The sequence below is a fragment of the Plecotus auritus genome (genome assembly GCF_963455305.1).
Source record: "Plecotus auritus genome assembly, chromosome: 3".
Taxonomy (NCBI): Eukaryota; Metazoa; Chordata; class Mammalia; order Chiroptera; family Vespertilionidae; genus Plecotus; species Plecotus auritus.
This window is the reverse complement of record NC_137772.1, coordinates 190,232,947-190,251,896: the sequence shown is the minus strand read 5'-3', so window position 1 is coordinate 190,251,896 and position 18,950 is coordinate 190,232,947. Positions and strand designations below refer to the sequence as shown.

Genomic DNA, 18,950 nt, shown 5'->3' with positions numbered 1-18,950 from the left:
GATATTTTAAGTTCAAGAAACATAATAATTAAGTCAAAAGTTTTAATATACTTTATAAAAACCTTATAGCAAGAGTGGCATGGAAAGATAGAAAGAAAATAGTAAGAATAGTAGAATAAGAGAAGAAAACTGCATTTGAAGAAAGAATAGTACACATAGAAGAGCGAATAGGAAATAATCTCTATAGCTTAAAGATCATGGAAACTGTGGCAAGAGAATTAGAAATATCGATGAGAGAGAAACATCAATCAATTGCCTCCTGCACACCCTCTACTGGGGATGTGCCCACAACCAAGGTACATGCCCTTGACCAGAATCGAACCTGGGACCCTTCAGTTGGCAGGCCAACGCTCTATCCACAGAGCCAAACCAGTTACATTTTTAATTGTTTATTTATATACTAGAAAACACATATAGCCAAACAAACACAAAACTCTTATCTGATTTTTTGTATTTTTAAATTTTTATTTTTTTTAAATTTATCATTGTTGAAAGTATTACAGACTCCCCCCACTCCCTTTTTCTTCCCCCTGTGACCCTCTCCTCCTCACTCCTACCTCTCCCCGGCCTTCAGAAGAGTTCAACCAAAGAACTTATATGCTTATATGCATGACCCATGAACACAGATAATAATGCGGTTAACTTGTGTTTCTTTTCTTTATAATGACATTTTTTGCATATATTTTTAGTGCTTTCAGAGAGAAAGTGAGAGGGAGAGAGAGATAGAAACATCAATGATGAGAATCATTGATTGGCTGCCTCCTGCGTACCCCCTACTGGGGATTGAGCCTGCAACCCAGGATGTGCCCAAACTGAGAATGGAATCATGACCTCCTGCTTCATAGGTTGATACTCAACCACTGAGCCACACCAGCCAGGCTGTTAACTTGTATTTTTAATCATTGTTGAGTAGAGAGTGTGAACTTAGGAGTCAAACGGATATGGATTTTGATCATGACTTGGCAATCTTCTAGCTGTGAGATTATGAACATAATAGTTAAACCTAAAGCAATAGGTTCTTTATTTGGAAAATGGTTGTTATTGTAAGGATCAAATAATTTGGCACACAAACACATTTTGTGTAATGCCTGGTACAAAGTTACACTCAGTCAATGACAGTTCTTTCTCCTTTATTTTTTTAGCTTAAATAATTTGAGGTATTCTTAGCTGAAATAGTTTTTTAATGAAAACTATGCACTGTCTACATTCAGCACAAGTTTCAGAGTTATCTCGTTCTGGCTCTGTGCATTATCTCTGAGCTCTTATATATGTGTTGTAGGTAGCTGATAAACATATAACTTCTGTGGTGTCTAGTAGAATTTTGATTAACTTCCTTCTCCCCTTTGGAAAATGTTTCACTTCCATTTGAAATTTATTTCAACATTGCTCTACTCCCGATAAATTAGTTCTAATTTGACTTTTCCTTTAAACTGGTATAACTTTTGCCTGGTTCCCTTATTGTATGAATAGAAAAAAAAAAAATCTTTCCCATATATTCACTTTATATCTCTATGAGAATTAAATTTTACCTTTTATTTGAGGAGCAGGAATTGTATTTTTATGTTATATTTTAAATATTTAATTTTTAAAATAATTTCTATTAAGTGTTTAAATACATCCTCAAGAGAAGATTGGCTTATTAAATGCTTATTGCCTGCAACTCACTGGTATTTTATTTGAATCATTTGATATTTGGGGTGTTCATAATATCAACCCTACTAACAATAACAGGTCTTTTCATAATATCTAACTACAAAATGCTTTGTTTGCAATACCAGTATGATATTATTAGGGCGAATTTTCTAACGTAAGGAATTGTGTTGTATCATTCATTGCATTCTTGAATATGTTGTTACTCTGCAATTGTATTTATTTATTTTTTTAATAGAAATGAGTATTTTTTAAAATATATTTTATTTTTTTATAGAGAGGAAGGGAGAAGGATAGAGAGTTAGAAACATTGAAGAGAGAGAAACATCGATGAGAGAGAAACATCAATCAGCTGCCTCCTGCACACCCCCTACTGGGGATGTGCCCACAACCATGGTATATGCCCTTGACCAGAATCAAACCTGGGGCCCTTCAGTCCGCAGGCCGAAGCTCTATCCACTGAGCCAAACCAGTTAGGGCTGCAATTGTATTTTTAATAAATGAACAGATAAAGGAGTCCTGAAAGAGTACAAGCATCTTTTCCCTTAAGTGTCTCATCATGTTGTATTGAGTTTAAAAAATCCTTCTTCTTTTAAATTTTAGATATGGTGTTTGGATCTTCCAAAATTCTTTCATATTGTTTTCCATAAATGTGTAATTTCAGTCAATAAGTTATTTTTAAAAATGAATGAGCATTGAATAGTGAAGGTGGGTTCATATATTGACCTGAAAATACCAGTAAATCAAGGTATCAGAGGATTTGAATAGATGGCATATTCTGAAAGATAATCATCAGCCTCTAATGAACCTATGAGATGGAAGAATTCTGAAAAAGAGGGGCATGGATTGGGTAAGAAAGTGTTTGAATGAAAATTAAAGACCAAAAATATTTTCTAAGTAAAAAGTTGTAAAAACTATTATCATTTTTTTGGTGTTATTCCTTTGAATTATTTAACCATTAACAGAGATAAACAGATTTCTTTGTGTATAGTTAAATGCATGCGTGTTTGCACCTGTTTCTAGTTTAGACTTTATAAGTGTTATTCTTATGGAAACAAAACAGAGTTGACCACAAACAGAATTACTGGAAAAAAATTGCATACTATTTGGAAACTTAGTGTCCTTTGCTTGTCTGGTGTTCTGATGTAGTGGGCTATTTGTGTTTTAGAAGAGGTCCATCAATGAAAAATGATATAACCAATGAACTTGAATTACCATTGCAATGTTAAAGATGAAAAACTGCCATTAATTACACTTTGGATTAGCATTATAGTTGTAAAGGAGTGTATATTGACCTTGTATCCTCTAAGTGTTAGGAAATCAAGAAATTTTCATTTGAAATGAAGCACACTATCACTGTACTCTTGCTTAAGACTTAAAATCCAGCAAACAAATAAGATTTCCAAAGATATAAATTTTGTAAATTTCTACTTCTTAAAAAATTTTGACTGAGTTTGTTACTGTTGGGTACATTTGATCTTCTTAGTTTAAATATTTTGAGCATGAAAACTGATAGCAGTCAACTTTTAATAGATCAAAGAATACTATAGAAGTCTGAAACTTTAAAAAATTGTATCTTCTTGGCTAGGTGAGAAGATAATTATATTTTACATATTGGAATTTGTACTTTTCTGTTATTAAGTTTAAATTTTCCCATATATTACAAAAACATATATAAAACATGTATATAGTTGCCTGACCAGAGTAGCTCAGTTGGTTAAGCCAGGAGTCCTCAAACTTTTTAAACAGGGGGCCAGTTCACTGTCCCTTAGACCGTTGGAGGGCCGGACTATAGTTTAAAAAAACAACTATGAACAAATTCCTATGCGCACTGCGGGTCCGGGACGAGTCGGCTGCTAAGCAGGACAGGCAGCGGCACCCGGCGGGCTGGATAAATGTCCTCGGCGGGCCGCATGTGGCCCACGGGCCATAGTTTGAGGACTCCTGGGAGCTTTGTCCTGTGCACTGAAGGTATGCTGGTTCCTTTCCCAGTCAGAGCACATGTTCAATTCCTGGGTCAGACTGTCTATGTTTGTCTCTCACATAGATGTTTCTCTGTCTCTCTCTCCAAGCATGTCCTCAAATGAGGTTTACAAAAACACACAAACATGTATACAATAAAAATTATTAATATTTTGGGTCTACATATGTGGACAATATTTACTGTTGATTTTTTGAGGGTGAGTTTTTGTTATTGGATAGTCACCTAAAATTCAGTGAAGATGTGTATATTCCAACATAATGAAAAACTTAGATAATAACTGGAAAAAAATCTTGTTTCCGTGTAGACGGTGATACGTTTTTATTTTCTCTTTTATTTCATAGCACTACTCATTTGTTTTTTCATTTTATTTTTAAAATAGGATGTGGATTATGATATATTTAGTAAACATTTATATTATCAAGTCAAACAAATTTCTGAAAATCCCACTAATTTTTCATAAGTTGAAAGCACATGTAAATTGTAGTCATTTTAGGTTCAGCATTCCTTATGTCTGAAATAAGAATTGATGTGATTAGCAGGATGTCAGAAAGGCTTGCAACTCCAAATCTTGTTTGCCGGGCTAGTTTTGATTCGTGACATCTTTTCACAAAAGCATCATTTCTTTGAGTAAACTTATTGGTCTCTATTAGTTTTTAGTTTTTTTTTTTTTCTAACTTATTTATCCAGAGCAAGTTTTGGTCTGTGAGAAAACATGGCCCAACATGGCACTACAACCAGTAAGGGCATTAAAAGAAGAAGTCTTCAGCATTATTTTTTTAAGCATGTGTAATTATTGTTTCTTTGTTATATTTCAAAATTACACTCGTGAATTTAACTTAAGAAATATAACATTATCAATTCTAGTACTCATCTTCTGTCATGTCCCTCAGCTTTCTCCCAGAAGAACCACTGTCCTAAATATTTATTATTTCCTTGCTTTTGTACAAATCATTTTTTGTATATGTACATATATCTCTAAAGAATTTGGTTTGTTTATGTACCTTATAAAATGGGTTAATACTGTGTGAACTCTCCTGCAATTTACTTTTTACACAAATGCATGTTTCTTTCTTTTTTAAAAAAAATATTTTTATTGATTTCAGAGAGGAAGAGAGAAAGAGAAACATCAATGATGAGAGTGAATCATTGATCGGCTGCCTCCTTCATGCCCCCTACTGGGGATCAAGGCTGCAACTTGGGCATGTGCTCTGTTTGGGAATTGAACCACGACCTCCTGGTTCATATGTCGATGCTCAACCACTGAGCCATGCTGGCTGGGCTCAAATGTATGTTTCTAAGACTCATCCATGTTGTTGCATATTTATTGCAGGAACCTGTAGTTCCTGGCTAAAAAATATTCTAATGTATGACTGTGCCACTGCTCATTTAACTATTGGGCTGTGGGCATTTTGGCTATTGTCACTTATTTGCTGTTTGAAGAGTACTTCTAGGAGTATTCTTATACATGTTTTTAGTAATATCAAGTGTTACCTTAGCACTTTGCATGGGAAAGACTTTTGTTGACATCAGGTTTTTCCCCTTATGAGTAATTTCTGAAACTCTTGTATCTTGTCTGTTATATATTTTCCCTTTTAGCTCTTTCCTCTGATTTTATTTATTTTGATTTACAGAAAAGCTGCAAGAAATGAACAAATAATTTCATATACTCTTTATTCATTTTCTTTACGTGTTATCATTTTACATTTGCTTTGTCTTTATTCTTTTCCCTCTTCCTTATTTTTTTCTTCCTCTTTCTGTTTCAATATTTATTTAACATTCTTTTTTTTCTTATACTGAGTCTAGGTAGTCAAAATATTGTGTCCAAAAGTAACTTAGGTTAGTTCCACACATCCTACCTTCCTGCCCCCACACTTGTAATTGTAAGTTATTCATTTGAAATATGGTTTAATTCATTTGTTGCTCTTTGTATTTAATTTTAGGATTTAACTCCCCTATTTCCCTGCTGGTTTATTTTATTTTTATTTTATTGAGTATGTGAAACATTGATATGGTTCTAAAACTCAGAACCATGTTTAAAACAACTACTCAGTGAAGAGGTATTTCTCAATATTCATTTTTTCTGTCTGTCCATTTTATTCCACCTATCTGTCTCATTAGTTTTAACCTTTCTGTGTTTCCTTTATGACAAATGAGTAGATGCATGCATCTGCATCTTTTTACAGATGTAAGGCCTATTTGTATATTTTCTTTTTAGTGAATTATCTGTTTACATTTTTGTGCCCATTATTCTATAGGCTGTTCTTTTGCAATCTGCCCCCCCACTCCAAGGCCCCAAGTTTTAAATGTTCTTTATATTATTTAGGAATATTAGCCATTACCTGTGATATGAATTGCACATATCTTTTTTTTTTTTTTTAATTTGGCAGTTTTTTCTTGATTCTATTTAAGACAATTTTTGGCAGAAAACATTGTTATTTATCCTATAGTCAAATGTATAAATCTTTTCTTATATTTGGAATCAAGTCATAGTTAAAAAGCTCCTCTTTTTGTTTTTTGTTTTTACACCCAAGGTAAAGAGGAACTCACTCATATTTCCCCTGTTCTCTTAAAAATTTTTTTGTTCTCTGATCGATTTGGAGTTTATTTTTTTTATCTCATCTTTTTTCAAATGACTATTCAGTTGCCCTGGCACTTTTTATAAACAAGCCCATCTTTATCTCGGTTATTTGAAATGCCACTCCTATCATATACTAAAGTTTCACACTGACATGGGTCTATTTCTAGACTTTCTGGTCTGTTTATTTCTGCACCAAACTGTTTAAATTATGAAGTGTGCATCTTATGTTTTTATGCGATTTAATGCAGTATTATACTAATAAGGTTAGTATAATTTTAGTATAGTTTTTAAATTAGTATATATTAATAAGAGGGTCTAGTATTCTCATATATATTTTTTTCCTGTCTTTTTTGTATTTTTACTTCTTCCATGTTATGTTTAATGTCCATTTGTCTAGTTCCATTTAAAAAAAAAGCTTATTGATACTTTTATTGGATTTATATTAGGTCTATAAGTTAACTAAGGGAAGTTTTTTGTCATCATTTCTTCAAATAGGTTTTCAATATCTTGCTCTTTCTCTTTTCCTTTTGGCACCCCCACAATGCGAATGTTTGTATGCTTGAAGTTGTCCCAGAGGCTCTTTACACTATCTTCGTATTTTTGGATTCGTTTTTCTTTTTGCTCTTCTGATTGGTTGTTTTTTTATTCCTCATATTCCAAATCATTGACTTGATTCTTGAAATCCTCAACTCTACTGTTGAATCCCTATAAATTACTCTTTATTTCAGTTAGTATATTATTCATTTCTGACTGGTCCTTTTTCATGTCTTTAAAATTCTCACTAAGATCCTTAAAAGTCTCATTAATACCCTTGAAGCTCTCATTAAGATCCTTGAGTGAGAGGAATAGACAAACAAGTCCAGGAAATACAGATTCCCAAACAAGAAGAACCCAAAGAGGCCCACACCAAGACACATTATAATTAAAATTCCAAAAGTTAAAGACAAAGAGAGAATCTTAAAAGCAGCAAGAGAAAGCAGTAACAAAAAGAAACAGCATCATCATCATCAGAAGAATCAGAAAAAGAAGAAGGAGGGGGAGGAGAAAAAACATGAACAATAAAATGGCAATAAATACATATCTATCAATAATTGAAACTAAAAATAAACGAACAAGGAATCTAATGAACAAAGAAAATTGATGAATAAAATAGAACCAGAGGCATGGAAATGTGGAACAGATTGATTATTCTCAAAGGGAAGGGGGAGGGTGGGGCAGGAAGAGATTAACCAAATAATTTATATGCATATATGCATTACCTATGAACACAGACATTAGGGTGGTGAAGGCTTGGGGTGGGTTGGGAACTGGGTGGAGGAGGGTAATGGGGGGGTGTACATCTATAATACCCTCAACAATAAAGATTTTAAAAATAAAAAATAAAGTAAAATAACTAAGGGAGGATTGGCATCTTTATGATACTTAGTTCCCTAACTAATTACAAGGGATATCTTTAGCTTTGTTCAGGTATACCTTTGAGTCCTTTAGAAGTGTTTTAAAGTTTTCCTCATGCTTCTTGCTAAATTTATTCCTCAGTATTTTATCATTTTTTGTGGCTGTGGAAAGTAGTATTTTCTTTAACATTAAATCCCCTAAATAGTTATTATTTTTACATATGAATGCTGTTCATTTCTATTCATTAAGTTTATATCTTTCTACTTTACTGATTGTGTTTACTGTTTGACTTTAGTAGGAATATGAGATAGTTTTTCTTCTTTTCCTATTTTTATACATTTAATTTCTCTTGCCTAATTGCATTGGCTTATGCCTTTAGTGCAATGTTAAATGGTATGGAGATAGTACACATATCATCCTTGTCTTGTTTTTGACCATAGAGGAATTAGTCTAATTTGATCTTTCTTTTTTCTCGTTAATTAACATGCAGATTTTAGGACTAAGGTCTGAATTTATTATGTCAAGAAAGTACCCATCAATTCCTCTTTTCTTGAGTGTTCATTTTTACTAAAAGCATTTTCAGTCTTGGAGATAAAACATCATTTTCTCTTTAAGTCTATCAGTAATAAGGTGTTGTATTAATGAATTCCCTAATAATGAACTACTCTTGTATTCCTGGAACAAATCTGACTTGTTCATTACATGACATGTTCTCAGTATGGTGTAGGACTCCCTTTACTAACATTTTTATTTAGAACTTTTGCCTCATTATTTTTTTGTGATGCTCTAATAATCTCTAATTATTCTGTTTTTGTACTGTCTTTATCAGGCTTAGCTATTAATGTTATGTTACTGTTATGTAAGCTAAGGAAGTTTTTCTTTATTTTTAATGCTTTGGACCAATTTTAGGGTATTAATTTTTTTTTAGCTCTAATCGGATCAACTTTTGTAAACTATACTTCTGTGATCATGTATTACACATTTTCAAAAATAGAATTTAAAATTTATTTACTGAGAATTCTCTAGAGTTTTATGATTTAAAGACTTCTGTTGTAATTATGTTCCATTTGTCATTTAATTTGTATATTTGTACTTTTGTTCTTTTATTGTTAATTATCTACTATTTTATTTTTTTTAGACATTGAGAATTTTTTATTAATTAGACCTTTTTTTTAAAAATATATTTTATTGATTTTTTTACAGAGAGGAAGGGAGAGAGATAGAGACTTAGAAACATTGATGAGAGAGAAACATCAGCTGCCTCCTGCACACCTCCCACTGGGGATGTGCCCGCAACCAAGGTACATGCCCTTGACTGGAATCGAACCCGGGACCTCTCAGTCCGCAGGCTGATACTCTATCCACTGAGCCAAACCGGTTTCGGCTAGATCTACTTTTTAAGTTTACTTAGATCTGTATTATCTTTATTATTTGTATTGTGCTTTCTTTTCCTTTCTGTTTCTATTTAGTTTATGAAGTGGGAATTTAATTCATTTTTTAAAATTGATGTGTTCAAGGCTATAATTTTTTTCTAAACATAGCTACAAATGTGTCCCATAGATTGGTATATAATGTTTTAATGTCATTATTTTCTTTGTCAAAATTGTAATATTTGGACGGGGGGATTAAACTTTTATTGTGGTTGGGTGGGTAATGGAGTAGGTAAAAAGAGTCCTAAAAAGGCTTTTTTTGAATGTTGTCAAATGGTTAAAAAAAAATTTAATGACAGTTTCCTTTTATTGAATGTTTACCATGTACCAATCTGGTATAGCCAAGCAGCTTATTTATATTATCTAATTTAAGCTGTATAATGTCATTTTGAGGTACATATTTCCCCAATTTCAGAATACTGAATCATTGGTTTACATCAGTTTGTATTTGCGCAAGGCTGTGTAACACGTAAGTTGTTATTGTTGAAATTAAATTCCATTTCTGACTCTATAGCTATGGGTTTTACTTAAGCAGTAATATTGTGAGGTCACAGAGGTATTTAACAGTATGGCATAATCAGTAACTGTTAGTAGCACAGTGTGACTAGAATAAAGTCAGCCCTTAGTAGTATCATTTCTGGCTTGGACAAATAGTTCATCGAGATACTATTAGTAAAATGGGAAGCATGAAACAAAGCAGGTTTCTGTAAGATGATGGGTAAGTTTGATGTACCTACTAGGTAGCTAAATGGAACAGTCCAGTAGATAGGTGAATATATGGATCTGGACTTCTGCAGAGTGGAGCTTATAGGTGAAAATTTAAATAATGGGTTTTCAAAGTGGTAAGAATAATGTGAATATTGAGATCAGAACATGAAGAAAACAGTGAATCTTAAGGTTGAGAGGAAACAAGAAAAATTAGTCAAAATGTTAGGAGGAAGTCTAGGATAAAGTGGTTCACAGGTGCCAAGGGAAATTTCAGGTAAAGGAGGGTCATTAGTATTAGTGCTCTGGAGAACTAAAGAAAGATAAGAGTGTTCTTTTGATTTAATAGTAACTGAAAGGAAAATTAATATCTTGTTGAGTTCTGTGGAATGATGAGGGTTAGGTGAGAAGACAATTGAGACAGGAATCAGTTGGAGATAAAACATTTGGGTATGAAGGTAAAGTGTGATAGGTGGCATTAGCTAGTGGAAGGAGTGAGGTTGAGTTGAGGATGCCTCTCTTGCCCTCTTCCTACTTTTCCTCTCTCACTCTCTCCCTTTCCCTTCCCTGTATTTATCTTTTTTCTTACGTCCTCCCTCTGTCCCTCCTTTTCTTTATTCTACCACTTTCCCTACTTGTTTTCCTCATATGATGTTATGGATTGAGAATTTAACTTTTGTCAGCATGAAATCTTGTCTTAGGTATAAATATAAAAACATAGAGATTTAAAAATATTCAGGTATCAGATCAGAATGATACTTTAAGAGTTTCTTGAATCCAGGATCATAGTCACTTTTATGCCCAGAATTAAACGTACTTGTCTAACAAATTTTAATCTTTGAAATAATAATGAAAATAATATAAGCACAATAATAAGACCTATACATATTTAGTCAATTTATAGCTCACTAGAGGCCTGATGCCCGAAATTCGTGCAAGGGGCTCGGCCCTCGCTGCCCTGGCTGCCTCGCGGCCCCGCGGCCCCACCCACTGGTTGTTTAGGAAGGTCGTACCAGAAGGTCATTCAGCAGTCCAGTCTAATTAGCATATTAGCTTTTTATTATATAGGGTTGGCAAATCTATGCCAATTTTACAGATAAGGAAACTGAGAGAAGTTAAGTATACTTGCTTATTGCTCTATACCTGGTATGGCAATTAGGTTCCAGAGTCTATGGTCTTAATACCAGGGTTGTATTCACTCTTACTATGCTATAATACTTATTTCATACTTTTAAAATTAATTATATTTTTGTTATAAATTATAATTTAAAGTTAGAAGTTAGAATATTTTGACATTTTAGAGAAATCTTAGCATATGGAATAGATAAGATTAGAAAAAAGTCATTTCTGAAACAGATATATCAAGTAAAAATATGAATTGAAATTCTAGTTTTCTGTATTTCAGTTAAAATAGTGAAATGCCTATGGGAGAAGCTAGAATGCCTCTCATGTATGGCACATACTATTTTATAAACACAATATTGCTATAAAGTAAAAGTATATATAAGATAACTAAATGATCCCTGTAGGATACCAATCAGAAATTGATAAATTCTTAAGTTTGTTAATACCTATTGACCTTATAAATATTTTTCTTCAGGCAAAAATGCAATTTCCATTGTGAGCTGCCTTCCAGAATTTATGGTAGAACTTCGCTGACGTTGCCACTGATGCCAATGTGGAATAAAGGTCTTTATAATTTAGAAAGTCAGAACATATAAATAGATTACTGCTAAAAATAATTTACTCTTCTTAAACTTTGAAATACATAGTATAAATGTGTTTGAATTTTTAGAAAGAATTCTAAACACTGCTATAAATGTGTCCCATAGATTGATATGTAATGTTTTAATATCATTATTTCCTTAGTCAAAATTGTAATATTACTTTGAAAATAAACTAATATATATATATAACCTGTTTATTTTGCCTTCATCAATATTTTGTTTTATTTCATGCTTGTCAATTGGCTTTCCTTTTGTATTTGAAATCTAATCACAATCTAATAATGTTTTGTATTTGAAATCTAATCACAATCTAATGTTTTGTTGGGAAACTAATTACAGAATTATATTTCAACATTTTTTTCTTTAAAAACAAGTTGGCAAACTGATTTTAATATGAAAAATCTATTGTTGAAAAAGAAGTTAACACTGAGACAGTTGTATTAATTATTTTAAAGTAATTATTCTTCCCCTTTGCTGACTTCATTGTAATAATTGATTTGACTTGGATACTGGGTCATCAGACCATTGAGTTCATGGATGCCTGACTTGTCTTGCTCACTGCTGTCTTCTCAGTGCCTAGTTAGTGCCTGTGCCTTTCACTAGTAAGTATGCCAGTGCTTTTTCTGAACTAACTTGATAGTTAGGTAATATATTTAAATACTTTCTCTGAGTTAGAAATGCACTTCTAATGGTAATATGTTATATGTAAACACTAAGACATTATTAAATTGTCTTGTTTAGCTGAGTCTCATATGGAAATATCATCTTAAATTTAGAAACACTAGTTTTAGATTTCAGGTAATGGCCCTTTAGGAATAGTTATGGAATTCTCATTTTCAGTCATTTTGCTTTTACTTTCCTTTCCTTTTTCCCTTTCCCTCTCTCTACTCTCTTTTCTTCCCTTCAACCTGTTCATTATTTTCTCTTTTTGTTTGTTTTCCTTCAGTATCTGGAGTCCATCTTTCTCCAGCTTCTCCTGCGATTGTACTGGACCATGACCACTCTTCTCCCACCATTGCCTGCCTCGCTTCTGAGCCCATCATTTCATCACCAGAGATTACACATGCAGACACCACCATAGTCAGTCAAACTGTTCCTAAAGCGCAGGTAAGGACAAGCCTATCTTTATACGAAATCTGCATGCTTAAAAAAAAAATTGTATACTGATTGAATTAACTTTTGAAGATTTTCTGATTCCTTTTCTTAACTTTCTGAAAAATATTTCTGTAGACACTCTAACTTTGAGGCTAATATCTAGAATTCTGAATAATACATTTGTTTTGGGGAACAATTGCAAGGAATTTAAGTAACCTTAGTTACCAAAATATGGTTTGAGTGTCCATTTATTAAAATTGACTTCATTTACATTTCAAATCTTGAACTTCAAAAGGGAAAATAATTACAAAAAAAGAATAATCATTTCTGTTTTCAGGGATGCTTATTGTATGTTTTCAGGTATTAGAGTGTGCTTTTCAATTTTATAGTAAAATTTTAAAAGATTGCAGTCTTAGAGTTTATTCATTCAAATATATATTGATTCAGGCTTTGTGCTAGATCCTGGATTTAATCCAAATTTTCCAGGTGCTATACACAATCTCAAGTTATCTGGTATCTTTACTAGAAAGTGATGATTAATTAGAGGTTATTAATTAACTAGAGGCCCGGTGCACGGATTTGTGCACCAGTGGGGTCCTTCAGTGTGGCCTACGGGGATTGAGCCAAAATTGGCAGTCCAACGCCGCCTGCCACTCCTGCCTACAGCTCCCGTTCATGCCAGCCCCACTGCGTCTGCCATGGGCTTGCACCTAGTCAGTCCCGATGAGGAGAGACTCGCACCACCACAGTGGCGCTCGCCTGGCACTCACCATCCATGAGCCCTGCGTTTGGTGCCCCTCTGTCAGCTGAACTGTGCTCCCGTGGTGGGAGCACACTGATCACCAGGGGGAAGGTCCTGCATTGAGTGTCTGCCCCCTGGTGGTCAGTACATGTCATAGCAACCTGTCGTTTGGTTATTCAGTCTTTCGGTCTGTTGGTTGCTTAGGCTTTTATATATATAGATTTAAAATTCCGATTTACAATTTAAAATATAAGCAAATTCTGGTGTGTGTAAATTTAAGAACTGATATTAGATATGCCTCTTCCTAATTATATACTTACAGACATATGAAAAAGTTTTAAGTTTTTAGTGCTTTGCTTGCAAAATAATAAATGCTTTAAACTCTAAAGTTTAGAGGAAATTTTGTGTCTTACTGCAAAGATCAGGTTGTTGTAATAGTTTGAGGTCTTCTGTTGATTTACTTAAAGGGTGAAATAATTTCGGAACCCTTGCTACAACTTAATTTCCAAATGTGGTTTCTGGTGCCCTTTGGATGTTTTCATTATTGGTACAGTGTAAACTTTTCCCTCTTGTATATATTTTTTTTAATGTGGTTTAGATTCAGCAATCAACACACACTGATCTGGATATCTCACTTTTTCCATTGGGTTTAACTGATGAGAAAAGTAATGGAACAATTGCTCTTGTGGATGATTCTGAGGATCCTGTAGCCAATGTATCAAACATACAGCTTCAGCAGAAAATTTCAAGTTTGGAGATTAAACTCAAAGTTTCTGAGGAAGAAAAACAGAGAATTAAAAAGGTATATTTACATTTCCCTAAAAATGTTTAAATTGTACATTCTGGAAATTTTATAAAATCCCTATGTTTCATTAAAAACTCATCAGGGGAAGAAGACACTGTCATTTCTTGGTTGTAGGTTTAATCCAGTCATTTGAATTTATCACTTAGAAGTCTTTGATAAGAAATCTCTGGTCTTAAATGTGTACTTTTAAAGATATGAACATATTTTACTAGATTTTTGTTTTCTCTAAATAATGCTTTTTTCTGGTTTATATTTATTTATCTAGAAAGCAGGTAGTATTGTATTTCTTACATAGTTTAGCAGGTTTGTAACATTATCTTATTCCTATATAACGTCAGACATCATGGGATATTTGACAAGAGTACTTACATATACAGCTATTTTAGTAAATTATGTTTTCATTTCTATTTCCTTAAAATAAAAGGGCCTTAGCAAATTTATTAAAGTATATGTAGATATAGACTGTGTTGATTATAATTGGCTTAGGTGCTTTTATTCATTTATTAGCATGAATAATTTTAGTGTTATAGCAATATTTGATATTGGTCTGGAAATGAGAGTGAAGCACACAATCTATAATATTGTTAAACTTTAAATCATACTTCCTGTGGGTTTTTTCCTTATCAAACATTTTCTGCTATGTTCATTGAAATAACGAAATATATTTCATGCCATTACATAATTTGTGCTTGGGTTTTTCTCCTTTAGGATGTGGAATCATTGATAGAAAAGCATAGTGTCTTAGAAAAAGATTTCCTTAAAGAAAAAGAGCAAGAGGCCATTTCTTTTCAAGATAGATACAAAGAACTTCAGGTAAACCGCCTGTGATTACGATTTAATGTGTAAGCCTTTTGATGAAGCATGTAATGTAATTTCAAATAGTGCTCAATAAACACTTTATGAATGAACAATCATTATGTAAAAATATTGACCAACATGGATGAAATTAATGATTAATGTAATTTTGAAAAGTATGAATCTGTGAGGGTTAGTTGTTTGAGACTCAATTTGGTGAAAAATACTCTGTTTCTGATGGATAAAATTTGGAATTTGGACATTCTGATTTTATTTATTTGTGACTAGAGGCCCGGTGCACGAAATTCGTGCACGGGGGAGGGGGGGTGTCCCTCAGCCCAGCCTGCACCCTCTCCAATCTGGGACCCCTCGAGGGATGTCCGACTGCCCACCGGAATTGGGCCTAAACAGGCAGTCAGACATCCCTCTCACAATCCAGGACTGCTGGCTCCCAATTGCTTGCCTGCCTGCCTTCCTGATTGCCCCTAACCACTTCTGCCTGCCAGCCTGATCACCCCCTAACCACTCCCCTGCCAGCCTGATTGATGCCTAACTGCTCCCCTGCCAGCCTGTTTGCCCCTAACTGCTCTCCCCTGCAGGCCTGGTCACCCCTAACTGCCCTCCCCTGCAGGCCTGGTCCCCCCCAACTGCTCTCCCCTGCAGGTCTGGTCACCCCTAACTGCCCTCTTCTGCAGGCCTGGTCCTCCCCTACTGCTCTCCCCTGCAGGCCTGGGTCCCTCCCAACTGCCTTTCCCTGCAGGCCTGGTTGCCCCCAACTTCCCTCCTCTGCCGGCTTGGTCACCCCTAACTGCCCTCCCTTGCAGGCTTGATCACCCCCAACTGCCCTCCCTTGCAGGCCTGGTCCCTCCCAACTGCCCTCCCCTGCTGGCCTGATCGCCCACAATTGCCCTCCCTTGCAGGCCTGGTCCCTCCCAACTGCCCTCCCTTGCTGGCCATCTTGTGGTGGCCATCTTGAGTCCACATGGGGGCAGCCATCTTGTGTGTTGGAGTGATGGTCAATCTGCATATTACTCTTTTATTAGATAGGATAGAGGCCTGGTACACGGGTGGGGGCCAGCTGGTTGTCCCTGAAGGGTGTCCCGGATCAGGGTGGAGGCTCCCTTGGGGCATGGGGCGGCCTGGGCGAGGGGCCTGTGGTGGTTTGCAGGCTGGCCACACCCCCTGGCGACCCAGGTGGAGGCCCTGGTATCTGGGGTTTATTTATCTTCTACAATGAAACTTTGTAGCCTGGAGCGGAGCCAAGCCTTCTGCTTGCTCCGTGGCAGCAGCCATTTTTTTGGGGATTTATATATCTTCTATAATTAAAACTTTGTAGCCTTAAGTGAGGCCTGGGCTGGCCAGGGTGTGCAGAAAGCTTGGCTTCCTCCATCACCAGGGGCAACCCTAGCCTCCTGCTCTTTCCAGCTCCGTGGCCGCCGCCATTTCTGTTTGGGTTTATGTATCTTCTATCATTGAAACTTTGTAGCCTTGAGTGGAGGTGTAGGCCAGCAAGGGCAGGTGGAAAGCTTGGCTTCCTCCATTGCCAGGGAAACCCAAGCCTCCCTCCTGCTCTCTGTGGCTGTAGCCATCTTGGTTGGGTTTATTTGCATATTCGCTCCTGATTGGCTGGTGGGCATGGCTTTGCGGGTGTAGCGGAGTGATGGTTAATTTGCATATTACTCTTCTATTATATAAGATTATATTTTAAAAGAGCTTAGAATCCTGTAACTCCTGAACTGAGATATTTAATCTTTTTTATATATTGTAATCAATGTCTCCTCTTTGCCTCCTCAAGTTTTCTTAATAAACTTTTTTTTTTTTCCTGTTCTTCCCCATCTCAGTAAATGGCAATGCTATCTTTCCATTCCTTAAGGCTGAAAACCGCATTTATCCCTTTTTTTTTTTTTTTTTTTTTTCACTTACTCATGTTTGTTCCTTCAGGGAAACCTGTTGGCTCTACCTTCAAAATATCCACGTTTCCATGATTTATCATTATGGTTACTGCTACCAACCTATTCTAGGCCTTCCTTATTTCTAGCCAATCTTTATGCTCTGTCATTGCCTAACTATGGGCCATTCTCCACCTTGCAGCCACTGTGATCTGTTCAATACTTACAGTTGATTTTGTTATTTTTCTCCTCTGAAATCTTTAGTGGCTTCTCATCTCACTCAAAGTAAGTCAAGTGAGTCCTTAAAATGGTTTGCAAGGCCCTATACTCTCTTTTATCCTTTCTCCCTGCCTCTTTCTCCTCATTTTGCTTTATCCTTAGATCCCTATATCTCTTAATTTTCTGCATGTTTTCTTTTTTATACCATTCAAGTCTCCATGAGACCTTTCAGACAATGCTGACATCCCGTACCAACACTCCCATATGATGCTTTTTTCCTCCATAGCACTTTTCCATCTGACCAGCTTGTTTATTTGCCTAGATAATTTTAATAGTCACCTAAGTGGTCTTCTAGCTTCTGCTCTTGCTCTTCTCCTTAATGAGTCTTTATTTCAGCAGATAGATTAGTGTTTTTTAAAATTTAAGTCAAATCATTTCCCAGTCTTAATTCTCATTCTCCTTCCAGTGTAAACCTTTGGCTTCTCCAACTTTTCCAGTTTACCCCCAGCTATTTACTTACAGCAGGCTTGGTAATAAGGTCCAGGTGAATGTGTGAGCCTGTCTGGGAGGGCATTCCTTGGCTGTTGGAGTGGTGAGTGGAGGGAAATGGTTTATGATTTAGTCACAGTCTCCCTGCCTAGAATGCCTTCTCTCCAGATATCTACATGGCTCTGTTAAAAATTATGTACAACATGAAAATAAGGAAAAGGCTGCAGTGTGTTCTTTCAGTGTCTAGGGGGACATTGTTTAATAGACCTACCCAAGGATTATTTAGGAGAATGTACTTTATTTGTCTCATAGTTTATTGATTTTACATGCTAATTATGTTTTTTCCCCAGAGGCAATGCCTGTTTGTTCAAAAAGATATAGGACAATCACCAATTTTGTCTCTAACCTAGCACTCTTTCCTGTTTAACTACCCGTTATTTAAATTATGTAAATATATAAATAAATATCTATATCTATATATATCTTCAAATGCACTTTGAACCAGTCTTAACTTCTGATTTATTGAGTCTTAATAAGTGAGTAGAATAAATCTGGGATGTATGTTCAGTTTATATTTATATGAGTCACATTTTAAGTCTTTGAAAATCATATTTTAATAAGTCTCAGTGAAACTTCAGATACCTGCTCTTATGGATGCTTCCTTTGACCATGCTATATAAAATGAGAACTGTGTACATGTTCAGCATGCCCTAGCCCCTTTTCTTTGCTTTTTTGCCTCTCCTCATAGCACTTACCTTCACTTGTTATTTTATTTTGATGTGTTTTTTTTTTTTTTTTTCCCCACCAGAGTGTAAACTCCATGAAAACAGGAGCATTCCTTTCTAGTACCTAGAGCAATACCTGGCATGTAATGTGGGTGTAACGGGGGCTCAATGCTCTTGAATGAGTGTGCACTAATATTGTGCACCCTGTTCTCCAAGGGCTCATCTCATTGTATGTGGTCACATTTACCAGCCCCATACTTGGAATTAAGGTGCTTATTAGAAGCCACAGTACCGAATACTGACAGAACTTAGTGTTTCTTCTGTCTACGTTGAATAACTTATTCTGGGCCCTGTAGTGTGGACATATACCTTTGAAAATTTAGTTTTTCAGTCTGTTAATGGGAATAGTAACATACCTGAGAAATCATCTGGGGCCATACAGCACTTGAGTTTTTCACAGTAAAGACTTACATAAATGCCAAGGGGCATTATCGTTGTCTTACTACTTTTACTATTGATAGTGATAGTTTAAGAGTTACAACTTGAGTCTTCAAAACTAACCTTCAATTTAAAAAGCTCTTTCTTATCCAAAGAAACCTTTTTCAGATACTTTTACTTCAGCACCAAGAAAGGTCTCTCTCCCTTTTTATACCATGTGATTAAAAGAGTAAATTAACTTACGGAGTATTTTATCACCTTGGCTACGTGATAGAAAATGTACT

The 18,950-nt window shown here is 35.2% G+C and overlaps 1 protein-coding gene across 2 annotated transcripts in view; it reads left to right on the top strand.

The window, feature by feature from the left end:
* Nucleotides 1–18,950, top strand: part of CCDC91 (coiled-coil domain containing 91) — a 291,950-nt gene that overhangs the window by 90,611 nt on the left and 182,389 nt on the right. The window contains exons 1-4 of one of the 2 annotated variants that reach the window (XM_080662858.1): nt 11,389–11,431; nt 12,416–12,576; nt 13,905–14,108; nt 14,820–14,924. In XM_080662858.1, the coding sequence (XP_080518984.1) occupies nt 11,413–11,431; nt 12,416–12,576; nt 13,905–14,108; nt 14,820–14,924 (489 nt within the window). In that variant the 5' untranslated portion in view covers nt 11,389–11,412. Of the gene's footprint in view, nt 1–11,388; nt 11,432–12,415; nt 12,577–13,904; nt 14,109–14,819; nt 14,925–18,950 lie in introns of those variants that run through there. The other variant, XM_080662857.1, reaches the window with a different exon arrangement.